Source organism: Arachis stenosperma, chromosome 8 (assembly GCF_014773155.1).
Source record: "Arachis stenosperma cultivar V10309 chromosome 8, arast.V10309.gnm1.PFL2, whole genome shotgun sequence".
In the NCBI taxonomy this organism is placed as follows: domain Eukaryota; kingdom Viridiplantae; phylum Streptophyta; class Magnoliopsida; order Fabales; family Fabaceae; genus Arachis; species Arachis stenosperma.
This window is the reverse complement of record NC_080384.1, coordinates 7,396,728-7,415,633: the sequence shown is the minus strand read 5'-3', so window position 1 is coordinate 7,415,633 and position 18,906 is coordinate 7,396,728. Positions and strand designations below refer to the sequence as shown.

Genomic DNA, 18,906 nt, shown 5'->3' with positions numbered 1-18,906 from the left:
CGACATTTGCTTCGCAGGTCGAGTCTAGATCTTAATTATATAACTATCTTTTGGAACTCTACTTATATATATCTACCTCTTGGTTTCCTGTATAAGATTTCTATCTTTCCATTTCTCATGAGCGTTGTATCCTCGGTTTTATTTTAATTGTATCCCTTTTTTTCAAGGCTCCTAGCTATATTTTCCTTGCTATATATATATATATATATATGTATTTTATTTTTAGAGGTCGTAGCGCCTCACCACCTTTGATTTACATCATACGCATAAAGCTTTGTGTGGTAGGGTGTTACATTATGGTATCAGAATAATTCGTTCCTGTAGAGCTTAAGGGACGTACTGACTATGCTTTTGGTATACTCTGTGTTATGTGTATATTCTATTTCGGAGAGTGCTTCCATTGAAAGACAATTCGAGAGTGCACGGAGGGCATTGCCCCCTTGCTTACTTCCACCTAAGGTTTTTTATTTTGATTGAAATTTCTCCTGCCTCCTCTGCCTCTCGGATATCCTCTAGCTCGACCACGGTAATAAGGGTGCTGATTTCGAGGAGGTCCTCAATATCCCCATTGTGGGTTGCGTCGATACAGATGATCCTTTTTCTGAAACTCCTATCAGTTTCGAATCCACTGGACACCTATGGCCTGAGATTGGCCTAAAGGTGCAGCAGTACTTTGTTAAGGGGTCTTAAAACTCTGACCCTCAAAATGCCAAATTGGTTGCCTCTAGAGTATTTGCTCTTCTCTATGAACCAATTCTTTTTTCATTCTCTCCTTCTCAAAGATTGCTGCTGCTTCGACATCAAAAATAACATTGCACCGTGGACACAAAGATACGTCCCGATCTTTAATCTTTTGTTGAACCAAAAAATCCAACAAACCATCCCCTGCCCTAGGATACACATATCTCACTTGTGACTCAAAATCATCCAGAGTCACATCAAAGTCATATGACATGCCAACTATATTTACTCCTAAGCATGGCTCTACAAAGCTGGCATCAACATTGAAGGGATCAACATCAACCTTCATCTCTTTCTTGCCATCATCGAATTTCAACCATCCTTCCGTTATTGCTTCCTAAATTAAGTCTCTGAAACGAACACAATAGTTAGTCGAATGGCTTGTTGCTTGGTGAAACTTGCAATAAGGTTTCCGTTTTAAATCTTTCACCGAAAGTACAGTTCTACTCTCAGGCAAAATTAATTGTTTATCTTTAAGCAACACATTAAAAATTTAATCAGATTTTGAGATATCAAAACTATATTTCTTTCCAATTTTTAGGTTTGAATCATTCGACTTTTCATTATTAGGATGCTTCTTGAGTAAAGAACAAACATAAGGAGGGCCTTTCTTAAGTTCAGCCAAATCGACTTCTGTTTCGAAATCGAATTTCTCCTCCGAGGACTGCATAGTCACATAAGCAACTTTCTCTTTCCGAGTAAAAGGTTTACTCTTTGATCTTTGCTCACTCCTATACTTTTCTTTTTCCTTTTTCATGAGTTCGGTCTAACGAACCTTCTCAGCCAAATGGGCTAAATCAGGGATATGCACATTGAACAACTTTCTACACATATAAAACCCTAGTCCTAGAGTTGCTATTTTCACTATCTCACTTTCGGGTAACGACAAACCTCTTAAGGCATCTATGTACCACTCATACCCAACCTTGATTGGATTGTAAGTAGCATTTATAAGGTGTCATTTGCCCTCAACGCTCTTGAAATGAGACATGAAGTTTGCAGTCATGTGTCTAATACAATTAGCATAGAATGCCCTTGGAGGTTGCCAACCATTATCATCGGCCCTAAGTGCAGCCTTGATTGCCTGTGATCTATCAGAAATAATCAACAGACCTTCCTGTGGGGTGACATGTCGTCTCAGATTAGTCAAGAAGAAAGACCATGACTCCGTACTCTCAAACTCCACAATTGAAAAATTAATAGGAAGGATATTGTTGTTGCCATCTTGTGCCACTGCAATAAGCAACACACACCGTATCTGCCATATAAATGTGTGTAATCGACAGAAACAAACGGCTTGCAATGCTTAAAAGCCTCAACATAGGATGGGAATGCCCAAAATACTTTGTTGAATATGCTATAGTTGCGGACCATAAGGTTCCCATCATAGTAAGATAAGGCCTTAAGCTCACATATTATTTTGGGACAATAACTCTGCAGTACCTATAGTAGCTTCCATACCTTGTTGTATGATACCTCCTAGTCCTCGTATATCTACGCAATTGCCTTTTGCTTCGCCATCTAGACCTTTCTGTAAGAGGGTTTAAAGTGATGGCTTTGTCGAATTATATCTTGCAGGACAGGGATGCTGATGAATGGGTTGGACTGTATCAACGGCAGGATGATGATACGTGAGCATCTTTCCTAGCTTTTCCTAGTGAATTTGCATTCAAATTTGTTAAGTTTAATCAAGATTTAAATATTTTTGAGCCACTATAAATGCTACTTTGAGTTGTTTGCAATTCAGTTTATTTCAGCTAGCATTCGGATGGATTTGACAGGGTTTATGTAGAAGAAAAGGATGAAAGTGGATGATGCTGTCAACCCTGACCTCCTTGCACTCCAACAGGCATAGCTTGTGCTACAAAGGTCTAATTGATGTTGTTTCAGTGGTATTGAAAAGCTAACTTCTAGAGCTTTCCAATGATATATAATAATAACACTTTTTCTCCAAACCATACGGCCTTGGTGGCACCTAACTTGGGATTCTCCAAGTTAAGCGTCAGATGAAGAAAAGCTCCCAAATCTATACGGCCTTGGTAGTGCCTAACTTGGGATTCTCCAAGTAAGGCGCCAGATGAAGCACAAGCACACCAAACCATATAGCCATAGTAGAGCCAAGTTAGGGACCAACCTTCAGGAATACAATGGTCCCCACGTCTTCAAGGAGTATTCGACGATTTTATTTTTGTTTTGATGAAAACCTTTTATTTTATTTTACAATAGGAAAAGATATTATTTAGTTTTAAAAAATATATTTTACATTAATTAGGATTAGATATAAAAGGGAAAAGATTTAGCCCTTCGGGCAGACTTCTTTTTTACGCACCGCATTCTACAGTTTATAGTTTTTCTGAATCCTAGTTTTCTCTTTGAGTCATGAGCAACTAAACTTCCACTGTTAAGGTTAGGAGCTCTGTTTATTCTATAGATTAATACTATTATTCTTTTATTTTAATTAATGTATTTATTTCAATTTCAAGAATTTATTTTCATTCTTCATCTTAAGATTTGGGGTAGATCGGAAGAATAACACTTATTCTATTTAAGTTCTTGTAAACCTTGAAAAAGTAATTTACTTGAACAACAGCTTGAAAATAATTACTCTTAAATCACTAGTTATCTAGACTTAACGGTATACGTGACATATAATCCTCTTATATTTGGATAGTTAGGGATTTTGCGGTACATAAACTAGAACTAGACTTAAACCTCTAATTGAAATTAAGTGACCAAGGAATTGGCGATTGACTAGGTTAGAGTAGACTAAATTACTAAGGAATTAGGGTTTAGTCATTTACAGTTTGCCATGAATTGAATCTTGCATGATTAAAATAGTTAGTAAGAACAGTTAATCCGAAAGATAAAACAACTCCGAAACCTTAACTGTTTTTTTCATATATTTTTCACAACCCGTTTACTGCCTTCTTTGACTCTCTGAATTACTATTTTATGCATTTGAAACCTCAAACACCATTCTCTGCTTGTCTGACTAAGAAATCACTCAATCACTCTTGAAAACAATTTCTCTTAAATCACTAATTATCTTGACTTAACGGGATACGTGATATATAATCCTCTTATATTTGGATAGTTAGGGTTTTTGCGGTACATAAACTAGAATTGGACTTAAACCTCTAATTGAAATTAAGTGACCAAGGAATTGGCGGTTAATTAGGTTAGAGGAGACTAAATTACTAAGGAATTAGGGTTTAGTCATTTACAGTTTGCCATGAATTGAATATTGCATGATTAAAATAGTTGGTAAGAAAAGTTAGTTCGGAAGATAAACAACTCTAAAACCTTAACTGTTTTCTCATATATTTTTTACAACCCGTTTACTGCCTTCTTTAACTCTCTGAACTACTATTTTATGCAATTGAAACCTCAAACACCATTCTCTGCTTTCTTGACTAAGAAATCACTCAATCATTATTGCTTAATCCATCAATTCTCGTGGGATCGATCATCACTCACTTGAGGTATTACTAGGTACGACCTGGTGCACTTTCCAGTTAGTTTGTGGACATTCTAATTTCGCACCAGATGACCTTGCAGATGAGACTACTGTCCAACAGTCAAAGGTCTTTGGACATGGTAGGTGCTAGACACGTATGCACTCCACCAACCCTCCACACCTCCCTAACAAAATCAAACATTCATGGTTGGAAACTACACTAGATATAGCAATCATAAATGAGTAAATACGCCACAATTAAATTTGAGCTCACAAGTATCCAAGGTTTTGTCAGAGGGCTACATGGAGACTCTAAGAACATCCAGTTGCAGCTTGGCAGCATTGCACGTGGTACTTAATCGGTCTGATTCGACCACTTGGTACTCAACATTTCTGTGAATGCTGTAGTTCTTCACACCCTGCATTACTACATCTCTGTATTTGAATTTATGGCCGATCTAAAACTCTACCCAACCGTCTAGGTTGTAATCCTCTTCTTCGATGTTGAAAAATGGAGATTTCTCATGCATGGCATCCAAATCCAATGTATGATAGTGACTTAATACATTTGATAGAACCGGAATCCGGTGGGGGGAGGCAAAACATAGCGCACCGTTGTCTCGGCTGGCGTCTTCGGTACAAACTCCTCCTCATCATCATCTTTAAAAGAATCACTATCGTTGCTATCTGCAATGCATTCTTCGTCGGAATCTTCATCACCCACGTCCATGTCTTCCACTGGACTGTCAACATGAATCGGTAGTGGTGCGAGAGGTGGGTCATCCTGCATAAAGGTCGAGTGGACAGAACCACCGCCACTAACATCACCAACCTCGGCGGAAAGCTCCATTACTTGTTCCGCCATGATTCTCCCATGGATCTCAAACATGAGTCGCACATGCTCATTACCCTAGAGCCGAAACAGACGAAACCGAAAAATTCTTACCCAACGGTGCTAGCAACCTGTACCGCACCCTTCCGAGATCTTTTCTCCTAAATCACCAAGGTTGCTCAATATCAGATTCTTCAACTCAGATAACGAACTTACGAGCCGAGTGCGCAACAGTAACAGATTCTCACACTCAAATATCACCCCATTGTTACTGTTTTTCATACGACAATTTGGATACACGTAGACAACCATATATCCACTACTACTGGACATTTTTGCCTATTTTTTGAAAGAAAAACGGAAAAGAAGATATGAAATATATGTGGAAAATGCCAAGGGTTGCACATCCTTTTATAGTTGTTGAAAATTTGTCTTAATGTATCTCGTTTATACTGTAAACAAAATATACACATGTCACACACTATTTTATCTCGTTTACAATGTAAATTAAACGAGATAAGTAATCTTACGCAATTTCATAATAATTTTTAAAATTATTTATTTCGGTAAATAATATTTATTTAATTTATTTAAATAAAAAATCCCATTTTAGTGTGTATGACATAAATTGGTTAAAGAAAATAAATTCTTTTATTTGAGTACACTCGTTAAAAAATATCTGAGTGCAGGTTCTCGAACAATCTACCAATAATAGTGTCATACTCTCTAGCTAGTCTCTTCCACTTCATAACTGAAAGAGCGAAGCGACCCAAGGATCATAATTAGAAGTTATAATTATGAGTTTTTGCTTGAGCGCTACTTATTATCAAGTAATTGGACTCGTTTCTCTAATCTTACTTCCTTTCCTCTTTCTTTTTAGGAGGTCAAAACTTAGCGGAGGTAGAAGAGAGCCACCCTTAGCGGCGGGTGCATGGCCCATAATAGGTCATCTCCCTCTCTTCGCAGCTTCAAGGCCACCTCACAAAACTCTAGGCGCCATGGCAGACAAATACGGAAGCCTTTTCACCATCAAGATCGGGTCCCAACGTGCTGTGGTCATCAACAACTGGAAAACCGCTAAAGAATGCTTCACCACCAACGACGTAACCTTATCATCACGACCTAGTAACCTCATCGCTGTCGAACGCTTGGCATACAAAGGAGCCATGTTTCCCTTCGCACCTAATCACCTATACTGGCGCGAGATGCGAAGGATTGCGAACCAAGAATTGCTCTCCAACAAGCGAGTGGAGCTCTTAGGCCCCGTTCGTGTCTCGGAAGTAGAAAGCAGTATCAAAGCGCTTTTCAAAAAGTGGGAGGATGAGAAGAACGAGTCGGGGTATGTGGCGGTGGAGATGAAGAGGTGGTTTGGGGAGTTGATCATCAATACGATTCTCAGAGTCTTTTCGGGGAAGCGATACTTGGGCGGAGACAGCGGCAGTTCTGAGGAAGGACGGCGGTGTTTAAAAGCGTTGAGGGAATTTGTGCAGCAACTGGGGATGATATTAGTGGGTGATGCGGTGCCTTGGCTTCGGTGGGTGGACTTGGGTGGGCACGAGAAAGCCATGAAAGAAACCGCTAAGGAATTGGACGCCATATGTGGGAAGTGGTTAGAAGAGCATCGAATGAAAAGGGTTTTAGAAGAGGATGGGAGGAGTCAAGATTTCATTGACGTGATGCTTTCTGTTCTTGATGGTACTGATGAGCTTGCAGGATATGATGTCGATACCATCATCAAAGCTACAGTGCTGGTATGGATATTTATGCAGTTTTGATTCTAATAACTCATCGTCTTTATCTTTATTTACAGTAAATCCCACTTATCCACTTTAATCTTTGGACACATTATTATGATCAATCATTTCATTAGTGCATTATAATACATTTAAAAAAAAAGGCGCCCACTTAAATGAAGTCATTAAAAATGACTTTCCCTGAAGTCCTTCTTATGATTGAAACAAGTGTCCTACGTGATTTGCTTTTTAATTTGGTCTGATTTTATTAAATTGTATTGAACCAAACCACTGTATAATTCAAATTTAAAAATACTAAGAAAAAGTATAAGGAACCAAAAGCTTATCAACCAAAAACTAAACAAAACTACATTAATTTATATTAATAATTAATTAATTTTAATTTTTTTAAATTCAAAATTTAAAAAATTTTAAATTGATTAAGTAAACTTAATTAAAACCTATAAAAATCTTCCTCTTTTTTCTCACATTAACCTATCCACTTTCAACAATCACAAATTTGAAAAATATATAAAAGAACATCCATTTAATATGAAAAAGAAACATTCTGATACGTAGAAGAAACATCCATATATATTAACTCGTAGAAATTTTGAATTCATCCAAAGGTATTTGGCTGGGTTTTGGCTGATATGCTTTTGGTTCCGTAGCTTTACTCAAATACTAATATATCTTTTGGTTAATATTTTTATTAATAAATTTACTTAATTTTTTTCTCCTTCAATAATAAAAATAAAAAACTAAAAAGTAAGTATATCTAAATATAAATAAATTATAATAAAATAAATCATAGCTTTTGTGTATACATTATGTAATTATTTGTATAATGTACCTTTTATTTTATAATAATAATGTTTAAAAAACAAAAAAAAATTAGTTAAAATAGCTGAAATTTATTTTATTTAATATTTATTAATTATTATTACAATTAATAATAAATACTAAATTTGGTAAAGTTAAAATTTTTAATTAAAATCTTTTTTGGTAAAATTATAAAATTAAATTTGTAATGATTTGTTGAGTATTTATTAAAATAAAAATTTAAAATTTTTATTAAATTCACTTAAATTTAGAGTATGATTTAATTTGAAAATTTTGTTTATACATATAAATAAATGATAATTAGTGATATGGTCATATAAAAATTTGAACATAATTTAATTTGAAGTTCATAATAATGACAACAAAAAAAAAATGTTAATTAGTTTTTAATATCAAATTTAGAGTATGATTTGATGTAGTCATATGAAGTTCTCTTTTGCACTTCTAATTAAATGTGAATTAGTGATTTCAATCAAAATTAAAGCATTACTATATATGAAATTCACTCTTACACTAACAATTAATATTAATTAAAAGTTGAGATTTAATATAGAATATAATTTAATGTCAAGTTCACGGTTAAATCTCTAATTAAGTGTAAATTAGTTATCTAGAATAAATTTAGAGCACCATTTTATATAAATTAATGATTAAGATAAAATTTAAAAAATAATTTTGATATGAAATATATCACTTCATGTATGATTATTTGTAAACCTAAAACTAAAAGTTAAATTTGCTTTTGAGATGACATTTAGAATATTTAATTGTTGTCATAAATTGGTTTATTATTAATAAAAGTAATTAAAAATAATTTTAATTATTGTTATAAACCGGTTTATTTTTATATCGGTTTAACTAGATTCATTTAACACATTGAACCAAAATAGAAAAATTACACTACACCAACTTTAATTTCTTGTCCATCATAAGTGACACATGTCCATAAAATTTTCAATCCCAAAATAATATCCAATGGTGCAGCTTTGAGATTCAGCGGAAGTCATTTTTGATGACTTCATTGGAGTGGCCCCCTTTAAAAAATGTTGGATGAATAGGTGTAGGAAAATGTAAGGCAATATTTGTAGCGTAAAACACAAGAAAATTGATTAGCATTAGTTTAAATATAAGACAAAAAAAATGGGTGGCTAATAATTCGATATCGATGTCTTCGTCTAAAGATATTACGGTGAATAGTTGGGTGGTTTAAAAGATTTGATATATTATCTTTATAGGTATTTTCATGAAAATAATCAATATGAATTACTTATAATGTTTTTATCTTAAATGTATCGATAATTAAATTTTAATTAGGTAATATATTAAGTTAAGAATAAATATTTAAATTAGATTTTAAAAAATTTTAAATTTGACACTTTAGTATTCAAATTTTTTTATTATTCTAGAGATAATACACTCTTTTTTCAGTAGTCACTAACGTAGAACATTAATTGGTCACGTGTATGCTAGCTGGACATATTAATTATTAAAATAAAGTATAAAACAATCCTCGAAAAATTGAAAAAAATTTCAAAATAATTTTTGAAAAATTTTAAAAAATCCAAAATAATCTATTAGAATATTTTTAATCTTTTTCAAAAACCGTCTTGTAATAGTTTTATTAAATGGTACTTGTTTATAACCTGGGCCAAAAAACATAGCTAGACCTAAAATGAATAGAAGCTCACTCAAGAGATCCAACTACTACATCTACTCGACCTCATAGAGGTTGGGCGTGACAATAGTAGTTCAGTTCTACTTATGTGAATAAGTAACTAACTCTTAAGATATCTTCTACTTATCTAGAGAAGAGAGATCTCAACAACTTCCCTAAAAAAAAGAAACAGTTATCCACCACTAAAAGTTGAACTACTTTAAAAAGGTAGTTATCTACTCTACTATAAATACACTAACACTTTCAAGTATATTCAGAACCCAATTTGCTAAAAACTTGCTTTAAATCTTTGCTAACTTAAGCATCAAAATCTATTGCAGGTACCACCCTTACCTCCTCACGAGAAACTCAGATGGCGGCACCTCAACACCAATAGAAGTCAGACGCTGTCTCAAAAGGAGTCTGGATCTCACATTCAGGTTCAAAAGTAACCAGTTTCAGGTAACGATCGGAACATTGGTGCCGTTGCTGGGGACCTAGAAGTTTACACCCAATCATGGCGGACAATCAGTTCGAAGATGGTCACAAGACATCTGAGTCAGAACCAGAACCTCAAAACGACGACGAAGCTCTCATGATACCTCCACATCATGATAGAACGAGTGGTCCTAACGGGGGAGGGAACATTAGGAAATCCTCCATCGAGGAGAATCCATTCAGATATACATTCACCAGAGAGTGAAGAGCCCCCACATATAACCGAGATCATGGGACTCATACACCGGCATCATGGCTGATTAGAGTAACTTGAACAGGAGATCGACCGACAAAGAGAAGCGGAAAAAGATTTGCAAAAGGAGGTACGACAAAAAAGAAAGCTAGAAGAAAAGCTTTAAAAACTAGAGGCCGACCTTCGAAATCGGAGCAATTGTGCGGATCAGGAGGAAAGCTCTCTTTGGAGGAGAAGATTCATTCATTGAAGAGATCATGCGGGCTAGGGTTCCTAGGAACTTCAAAAGCCCCGTCATAGACCTCTATGAAAAATGATCGACCCGAGACAACACCTCAGTAATTTTAAAAGTCGAATGTATTTGGCTAACGCGTCCAATGTAACTCACTGCATAGCTTTTTTGATGACATAAACCAAAGCGGTGATGAAGTGTTTCATAGTTTACCATCTAGGTCAGTAACTTGTTTCGACAACCTTGCAAAAAAATTTCTCACCCGCTTTTTAATTCAAAAAGATAAAGTCAAACATGCTCCTAGCCTTCTAGGGAGTCAAACAAGAAGTCGGAAAAACTCTTTGAGTTTATATAGAAAGATTCAACAAAGCTTGTTTTTAGATTCAAAATTTACCCAAAGAAGCAGTAATAGTGGATTTGGTTAATGACCTCATAGAAGGGCCGTTTTCTTAATCTACAATCAAGTGGCATCCGACCGTTCTATATGAAGTACAAGAATGGGCGAAAACGTACATCAACATGGAGAAAAATTTTCGACTTAGAGAGCCAATTCCAAGGCAAAACCCTTCCTAACAAGCTCGGGATAAAGATAAGAAAGCAAAGAAAAAAGAGGAATATAGCTTAGAAAATCTGCGATGATATTATAACTACACTTCATTCTGAGTTTCTTGTGTCGATATCTGTGGGAAAATCTGCCACACTAAAAAACTTCTACCTCCTCGTCTTATTAAGCACAAGAAAGCTGGATGTTGGACGGTATATTGTAAGTATCACAAACTATATGGACATTCTATCAATGATTGCTATAATCTGAAAAATGTGATAGAGAAATTGATCAGAGAAGGTCAGTTAAAGAGGTACCTCGTCGAAAGATTAGACGATCCAGGAAAAAGGAAGAGAGGTGATGAAGACGATGGTCAATGAGATCGGCCACCACAAATCTCTGATAGGCACATACATATGATAAATGGAGGATTTGCAAGAGGGGGAATAACTAAGTCTTCTTGAAAAAGGCATCTCAAGGAATTATACCAAGTCGGTGGAGATTGCGACGTTCCAGACTTGTCCACAATTTTATTCACTAAAGAAGACGCTCAAGGAGAGACATCTAGTTATGACGATCCTGTTGTGATTACTATGATACTCTCCAACGCAAATATAACGGCCTAACTTCTAGCACGTCATGATCGTACCAAAATAAAGGCGTTACTAACCAAATTCCTTTAACTTGTCGACATTTTTTCTAGAAAGTTAAAACTTTTCCATCAAGTACAAATATATTAATAGGCACATATTCACATAATTAATAATACATAATAGTTATTCATATAGAATTCAAATATAAAACCAATCCCTCTGTAAAATAAATACAACACTTAAAACATCAAGGGCGAAGGAAAATAAACCCAGAAGTAACTAGCCAAACAAGTCTTCTATTTGTCGATAGCTTTTCAATCAGTCGTCCTGTCTGTACCTCTCAAAAGGGTTTTTAAAATTTTGGGGTGAGAACAAACCACACGTTCTCATTAGAGAATGTGAATGTTCGCAAAAATACAGAATAAAATATAAATAGTTAACTCATATTCTAAAAATATTTTTCTTTATCAAACTTTTTAAAATTTTCTTAAGTCTTAGAACAATTTTAAAACCCTTTAAATTATGCTCCTAAACAATTTTTAGCCACTCTAACTATTCCTCAAACATATAAATCAAACCTCACAAACCAACAACACAAGTAAGAAATCCAAATCAATACACAAATTGATTGCAACAGAGACAAACAACACAATCACAAGAATAAAATAAACAAACACAATCAAATGAAAATGTGCAAACAATATGATGAATGCCTTTTCTATGCAAACTATGAGCTCATGCGTCGGTTGTCTACTAGCAATCCGATGTTATCCAAGGCAAACTCCAAATATGGTTTTCAACTGAATTAGCCAGCACCGGTATCACATGGGTGGACCCATGTCAATCAGATACCAAAGCCACACAGGTTTACCCATGTCAATTAGGCTAAAATCATAATCATATAATCACTATATCATATGTGCATTCAGTGAGATACAGGCTATCAGTTAGATAGGTGTCCCCACATTAGCAATTAGTATAAAGGCCCAATCAAACAACCAATTCTCATATATAATTATCGTTTTCAATAATTTGTTTATCATTCACGGTTTTTCAATTATCTTTCTCAATCATTGTTTCTCATTCCTCTTTTTTTTTCCTTTTTGTCATACCACCGCATCACCAAATAATCAATCATACCTCTGTATCACCACATAATCATTCACACCTCTGCATGACTATATAATCATTCCCACCTCTACATCACCGTATAATTTTATACATTTTTCTGTATCACCAGAAAGATACACTTTCTGCCATTTATCAATCATAACATCAAAACGTTTAATTTATAAGTATTCAAACTCCTTTAATATTTGATCAAGATAAAATTACTATTTTATTATTTACAATCATTTCTTATCCTTCTTAAGCATTCTTTCAAGCTACTTTCAAACACCCTAACTTTAATCTTAACACTTTAAAAGAATATTCTTTTTTTTTTCAATTTTATAAACAATCAATAACCATCATCAAACAAACCTTAATATTCATTTCCAGTTATTGAATATCAAACCTACCAATTAAGCATCTAAGACACAATTTACATAATTCATTTTAATTAAATCCGTATGTTTTTATTAAATTCTTATATTTTTATAAAAATTCAGACATAACTTTCCCTAAAATGGACTTAAGCCATCCTTACGGATTTTCTCTTTTTCCATAATTCACCAGTCTTTTATCAGCAGTTATTATAATAACATATTCCCAATAATCAATTTATCATAATTTATTTTAACAACTAATACTCTACCACCAATTACTAATAAGATTTTTTGACAATTTCAAAGCAATCAGAAAATCAATAACAACCACAGCCTAAAACCAAAATCAATCTCATTAGTTAATCACGCACAACAATGAAAACAGTCACAATCATAGGTATAATTCAGACTCAATTCATCAATTATTAAAATGATAATTTTTCAACAATTAACTTATCATATTTCAATTTAACAAATAACACCAAATTAATCACGATTCACAGCAACAATTCAATTAATTCTCATCAATTAGTCATACATAATATTTATAAATTATTTACAATTACTCAATAAGAATTTTTGGGTATTTTTAAATTAAAAAATTTTAATTTTAAAACGAATTCTTTACCTCAGTTAACCAAGTTCGCATAGACTTATCGTGACAACTCCCTTTCCTTTTAATTCATGGCAGCAGTGGTAATTCCAACACAACTAGAACAATAGTGGCAACAATCGAAACAGCAGTAGTGTCAACTCCATGACAGTAATGATGGTTACAGCAGAACAGAGGATTCAAATTGAATAGTACTCAAAAACAAACACAACCCTGAAAAATTCAAAACAAGGCATATACTAAAATCAAATCAGAACAAGTGTGGTAGTGACAATAAAATGTGTAAATGGACCATAATAAAAAAAATATCAAACCAGAATTAAAGTAGCAGTATCAGACTTATCAACAGCAGCTCTAACAGTTCCTTAATAGCATCAACACTATCATGTATGATAATTCCAGTAGCAAATAGAAAGAGCAGAGCAAGGATTAAAGCTTATAGTTTCAAGAATGGAGGAATTGAAACCGAAACAACGACTCCAACGACAGCTCTATCAATGGAAATAGGGCATGACGACGATGATTTCGACCCTAATTGACGATAGCGGCGGTGGTGACAGATCAGAATGGCATGAGAACGAACCTCATCCTTCCCTTCTTTATCGCGTTTTTGCTTCTCTTTCTCTCCGGCATGCCTCTCTCTTTCATCCTACTCTCCTTTGCCCTAATTGGTGTCAATAGTGGTGAGAAAAGCTTCCGCGACAGCGATGAAGTGGGGCAGTACGCGGCGATCGTGGCTCCACTGGTGCACCTTCCTTCCCCCTCGCGTGGAGTGGCAGCAGCGACGGCTAGTGCTCTGATTGACGACAACATTGGTGGTAGCACAGGGCAACGGTGGAACCTTCTTTCTTCCCCTCGTCGATCGCATCTGCTCTCTCTCGTGCACCTCTGGTTCTTGCGACGTCCTTCTTTCTCCTTCTCTCCTCTCCATGACAGTGAAGGCGGCGACGGTGGTAGTGAGATCCATCGTCGTTGCCTCCTTCTCTTCCCATCTCCTCTCCATTTTGTTCTCCCACCTTGGTTCCTCTCTTCTCTGATTTCTTTATGCGTGTTTGTCACGCATTTTTGTGTATGAGGGAGTGGCTCAGAGTGAAACCCGTGTGTGAATATGGGAGGGATTAGTGTCGCGCGTGTGTGTGTAAGTGATTAGTGAGCAGATATACATGTTGGATAATTACGATGTGTGTAAAAATTAGGAACTTAGGGATAGAGTTAGAATAAAATATGTGCTAATAATATAGAAATTTTAAAAAATATTTGAGCCAAGATAATTATTTGATATTGAAATATAATAATACAAAATTACTTTTAAAATGCATATAATTTTATTTTTCAATATATCAATAAGTCCGGATAATTATTTGTAACTTAAGATCTAAAAAAATTAAACGAATTATCTTTTATAAAACACAATTTCAAGTTCAAAATAACAATTACTTCAAGTTTTAATTTCAATTATACTTAATATCTCATTTTAATAAAAACTACATATAAGCCCTAATTAATTCAAACTCAATTATTTATAAAATTAATTTAATTATCTTTAATAAATCAGTTTTCAAGAATAAAGACTTCAAATAAATAAATTATAACTTATAATATCAGTTACTTAAATTAAATTGCATAATTCTTCATAAATTTCAATCACTGCAAATTTCAATTTTAACTATGCAAAATATACATTTATAATAGGATTACATAAAAAAATTTATTGATTTAAAATCAACTTATCTCTTAATTAATTTAATTACTTTTAGTAAAATAATTTTCTTAGAATAAAATTCTCAATAAATTTAATAAATTGTAAATAACTCATTATTTAATTTTTCAAAAACTTGGGTTGTTACAACAAACCTCCACAGTACTTTGGTAGATCAGGGGAACTCGGTCGATATATTATTCAAATCTACTTTTGACAAGCTCGGATTAGAAAAAAAAAAGAACTAAGAGCATATCCCAACAATCTTTTGGGTTAGAAGACACACCAATCTAACCTCTCAACTTCATCTCCTTGTATACTACTTTTAGTAAGGGGTTGAAGTCCATAACTTTCATCGGCCTACAATGCATTGATAGGTCGGACAACATTGAACCGACTAGCTGTGTGTGGTCGTTTTCACTCCTCGTTTTTGCATGAAATACCCGACTTCAGAGAGAATTTCTACCATAAGAGGAGATTAGAGATTGGCATGAAAATGCTATAATGAGAGCTTGAATATACAGAGAAACATAAAAGGTAAAGAAGTTAACACTATTAAACTCGGCGGCATCCAAGCACTAGAAGAACTACGACCACTACTTGGTGGAAAAATTGAAGAGGTTCAAATCGAAGATCAGGCTGAGAAAACAACAAGAGCCAACCTTGGTGAAGAATTAAAAGAAAACCTTGTTAAGCTCTTACAATAAAACTCCGACCTCTTCTCCTGAAAAGTCTCTGATATGCCCTAGATACACCCCAACCTTATGTGTCACAAGCTCCCTATTTACCCGGTCTCACGACCTATTCAACAAAAGCGACAAAAACTCAACCCTAAAAGAAGTTGGCCTCATAAAAGAGGTACAATATCCTTTGTGGTTAGCTAATATAGTCCTGGTGAAGAAATAGAAAGGAAAATAGTGAATGTGTATCGATTATACCGTCCTTAATAAAGCTTGTCCCAAAGATCTATATCCTCTTCCCAACATTGATGCCTTAGTAACCTCAGCCTTAGGATATAAATACCTGCCATTTATGAATGCATACTTAAAATAAAATCAAATCCTGATGTATAAATTGGACTAAGAGAAGACATCTTTCATCACTCTAAAAGCTAACTATTGTTACATAATAATGCCTTTTGGATTAAAAAATGCTGGAGTCACGTATCAGTGACTAACGAACAAGGTGTTTTCATCTGACCTTGGACAATTGATGGAAGTATATATGGACGACATGCTTGTCAAGACTAAGGAAGATGTCAACCTCTTGTCTGACTTAGTCGAAATATTCAACACGATAAAGAAGTACGGGATGAGACGAAAACCCTTGATGTGTACCTTCGCAGTGAAAACTGAGAAATTCTTAGGCTTTATGCTCACCCAAAGGGTATTGAAGTCAATCCAAACAAGTGTAAAGCAATACCTGAGATGAAAAGCCCGACTTGTCTCAAGGTACTCCAATAATTAAATGGAAGGTTGGCAGCCTTATCTAAATTCTTGGCAGGATCGGCCCTAAAATCTCTACTGCTGTTCTCAATACTCAAGAAAAGATGTCAATTTGAGTGGACTCGAGAATATGAACAAGCTTTTCAAGGCTTCAAAAACTTTCAGAGTCAGCCATCAATACTGACCCGACCTGCTCTAAGGGCTTAGCTTGTGTTATACTCAGCAGTTGCAAATAGGACCATAGCCTCAGTCTTAGTCCGAGAAGCTGAGAACGGATAGCAACCAATTTATTTTGTTAGCAAGGTTCTATAGGGGATAGAACTAAACTATCAAAAATAAAAAAGTTTGCATATGCCTTTGTGTTCACTTCTAGAAGGCTCTAACCTTACTTTCAAACTTATATCATAAAACTTTGAACTAATCAACCTATAAAGCATATCCTCTAAAAGACAGACACTGTAGGTCGGATGCTATAATTATTAGACTAAAAAATTGAATTAATAACTAAAAGTAATGACCAAAAATAATAAATTTTAATGATATTTAAACATATCTCATTAGGTAATAACTATTATAGGATAGATATAATATATTAAAATTAAATTTAGTATTTAACTAAATTTAAACCAAATTATTGAGTCAACCGATTTATTTCCATGTATCCAAAATTGTTTCTAAATTGCCGGTAGACTTGATTTTTGAGCATTTCTAATAGAGTGTTTTTAGAGTATTATTTTTAATATCTTTAAGAAGTGAATTGATTTAGAATTAAAATCTATATTAGAGTTGATTGATAAAATGAAACCGATATCATATTAGAAATATAATATCACTTTTGATTATATAAAATTACGTTGATGAAATAATTAAAAATAATATAAAATTTTAATTGAATTAAGACTAAGCATAAAATAGACAAATTTCACTTTTAATTTCGAATTATTATTTATAACAAATGGTCCTACAAATATTTATATCTAAAATAAAATTAAAATTGAAATTAGTATTGAAAATGTTCTTAGATGTATTTGTCATTTTACATCAGTAAACCACCCCATTTATGTTGTTCCTAAAATGTAAAATTGTGCATTATTGTAGATCTTAACTGCAGGAGCTGTTGACACAAGCACAGTAAGCCTTACATGGATAATAACTTGTTTGCTAAATAACATTGTTACTTTGGAAGAAGCACAAAAGGAGTTGGATATCCAAGTTGGGAAAGAAAGATTCGTAAACGAATCAGACATGAGTAACTTAGTTTACATTCAAGCTATAGTTAAAGAGACATTAAGATTACACCCTCCATCAACTCTTTCTGGACTCCGTGTGTTTACAGAGGATTGCACTATTGGCGGCTACTACATTCCAAAAGGAACACCACTAATGACAAATTTGTGGAAGATTCACAGAGATCCTAGCGTTTGGTTGCACCCATTTGACTTTAAGCCGGAGAGGTTCCTTTCCGGTAACCACAAAAATGTTGATGTGAGAGGTAATCACTTTGAGCTGATCCCATTTGGAAGTGGGAGAAGAATGTGCCCCGGGATATCTTTTGCCATGCCCATGATTCATCTAACTTTGGCTACTTTCTTGCAATCCTTTGAAATTTCAAAGCCATCTCATGAACCCATTGATATGACTGAAATCTTTGGCCTAACAAGCACCAAGGCTACTCCTCTTGATGTACTCATCAAACCACGTCTTTTTTCAAAGCTTTACGAAGACTTACACTGATTTAATTTTATATATTGTTAGGTATCTTGTCCAAATAATTTATGACTATATGTTGGCCGGGTCATGCGATTGGATATCTATATGTATATGTAGACCTATCACCTATGGGGATTATATGTATTTTTGGTATAATAATACTTGAAGGAATGGACTCCATGCATGCATGAAAGATTAATGATTATATATTAGCATTTAGCAAGCTAGGAACTGTACAAACTGTTCTAAATGAACGTTAATGCATGATATATCAAAGTCCCATGTGAATTGTGAAAGCTTTGAACTTGGTTTTCAGTTTATTCACCTTGGAGATCAATTTTATATATATATATATATATATATATATATATATATATATATATACTTACAGTAACAAAATGTGAATAATAAATAATTCAGTTTATTTATTATTCCAAGATATTTTAATTATGTTAATTTTTTAAGGGGATCGATGTAGATCTATATATTCTTCATGTAAGTTAGGTATAATGTTTGCCTCTTGTGCCGGTGTTACTTATAAAAAGAAAAATTTTCAAACACACCTCACTACAACAATTTATAATTATTTCCAGCCGTTATTTCTTAGAAGAGTTTAAATAGAACTGCCGTGG

At 34.1% G+C, this 18,906-nt stretch overlaps 1 protein-coding gene across 1 annotated transcript; it reads left to right on the top strand.

Annotated features, from left to right (window-relative positions):
- The first annotated feature begins 5,700 nt into the window (after positions 1-5,700).
- LOC130944223 (cytochrome P450 82A4-like) lies at positions 5,701-18,495 on the top strand. Its single transcript, XM_057872436.1, has 2 exons — positions 5,701-6,781; positions 17,663-18,495. Exons 1-2 carry the CDS (start codon positions 5,828-5,830, stop codon positions 18,296-18,298), a joined length of 1,590 nt encoding a protein of 529 aa, XP_057728419.1. The 5' UTR covers positions 5,701-5,827; the 3' UTR covers positions 18,299-18,495.
- The last annotated feature ends 411 nt before the right edge of the window (positions 18,496-18,906 follow it).

What these genes read in the sequence shown, in the direction of transcription:
- LOC130944223 (XM_057872436.1), top strand. Translation starts at nt 5,828, where the DNA reads ATGAGTTTTTGCTTGAGCGCTACTTATTATCAAGTAATTGGACTCGTT. An exon ending in TCATCAAAGCTACAGTGCTG is followed by an intron (nt 6,782 to 17,662) that starts GTATGGATATTT and finishes GCATTATTGTAG; the next exon opens with ATCTTAACTGCAGGAGCTGT.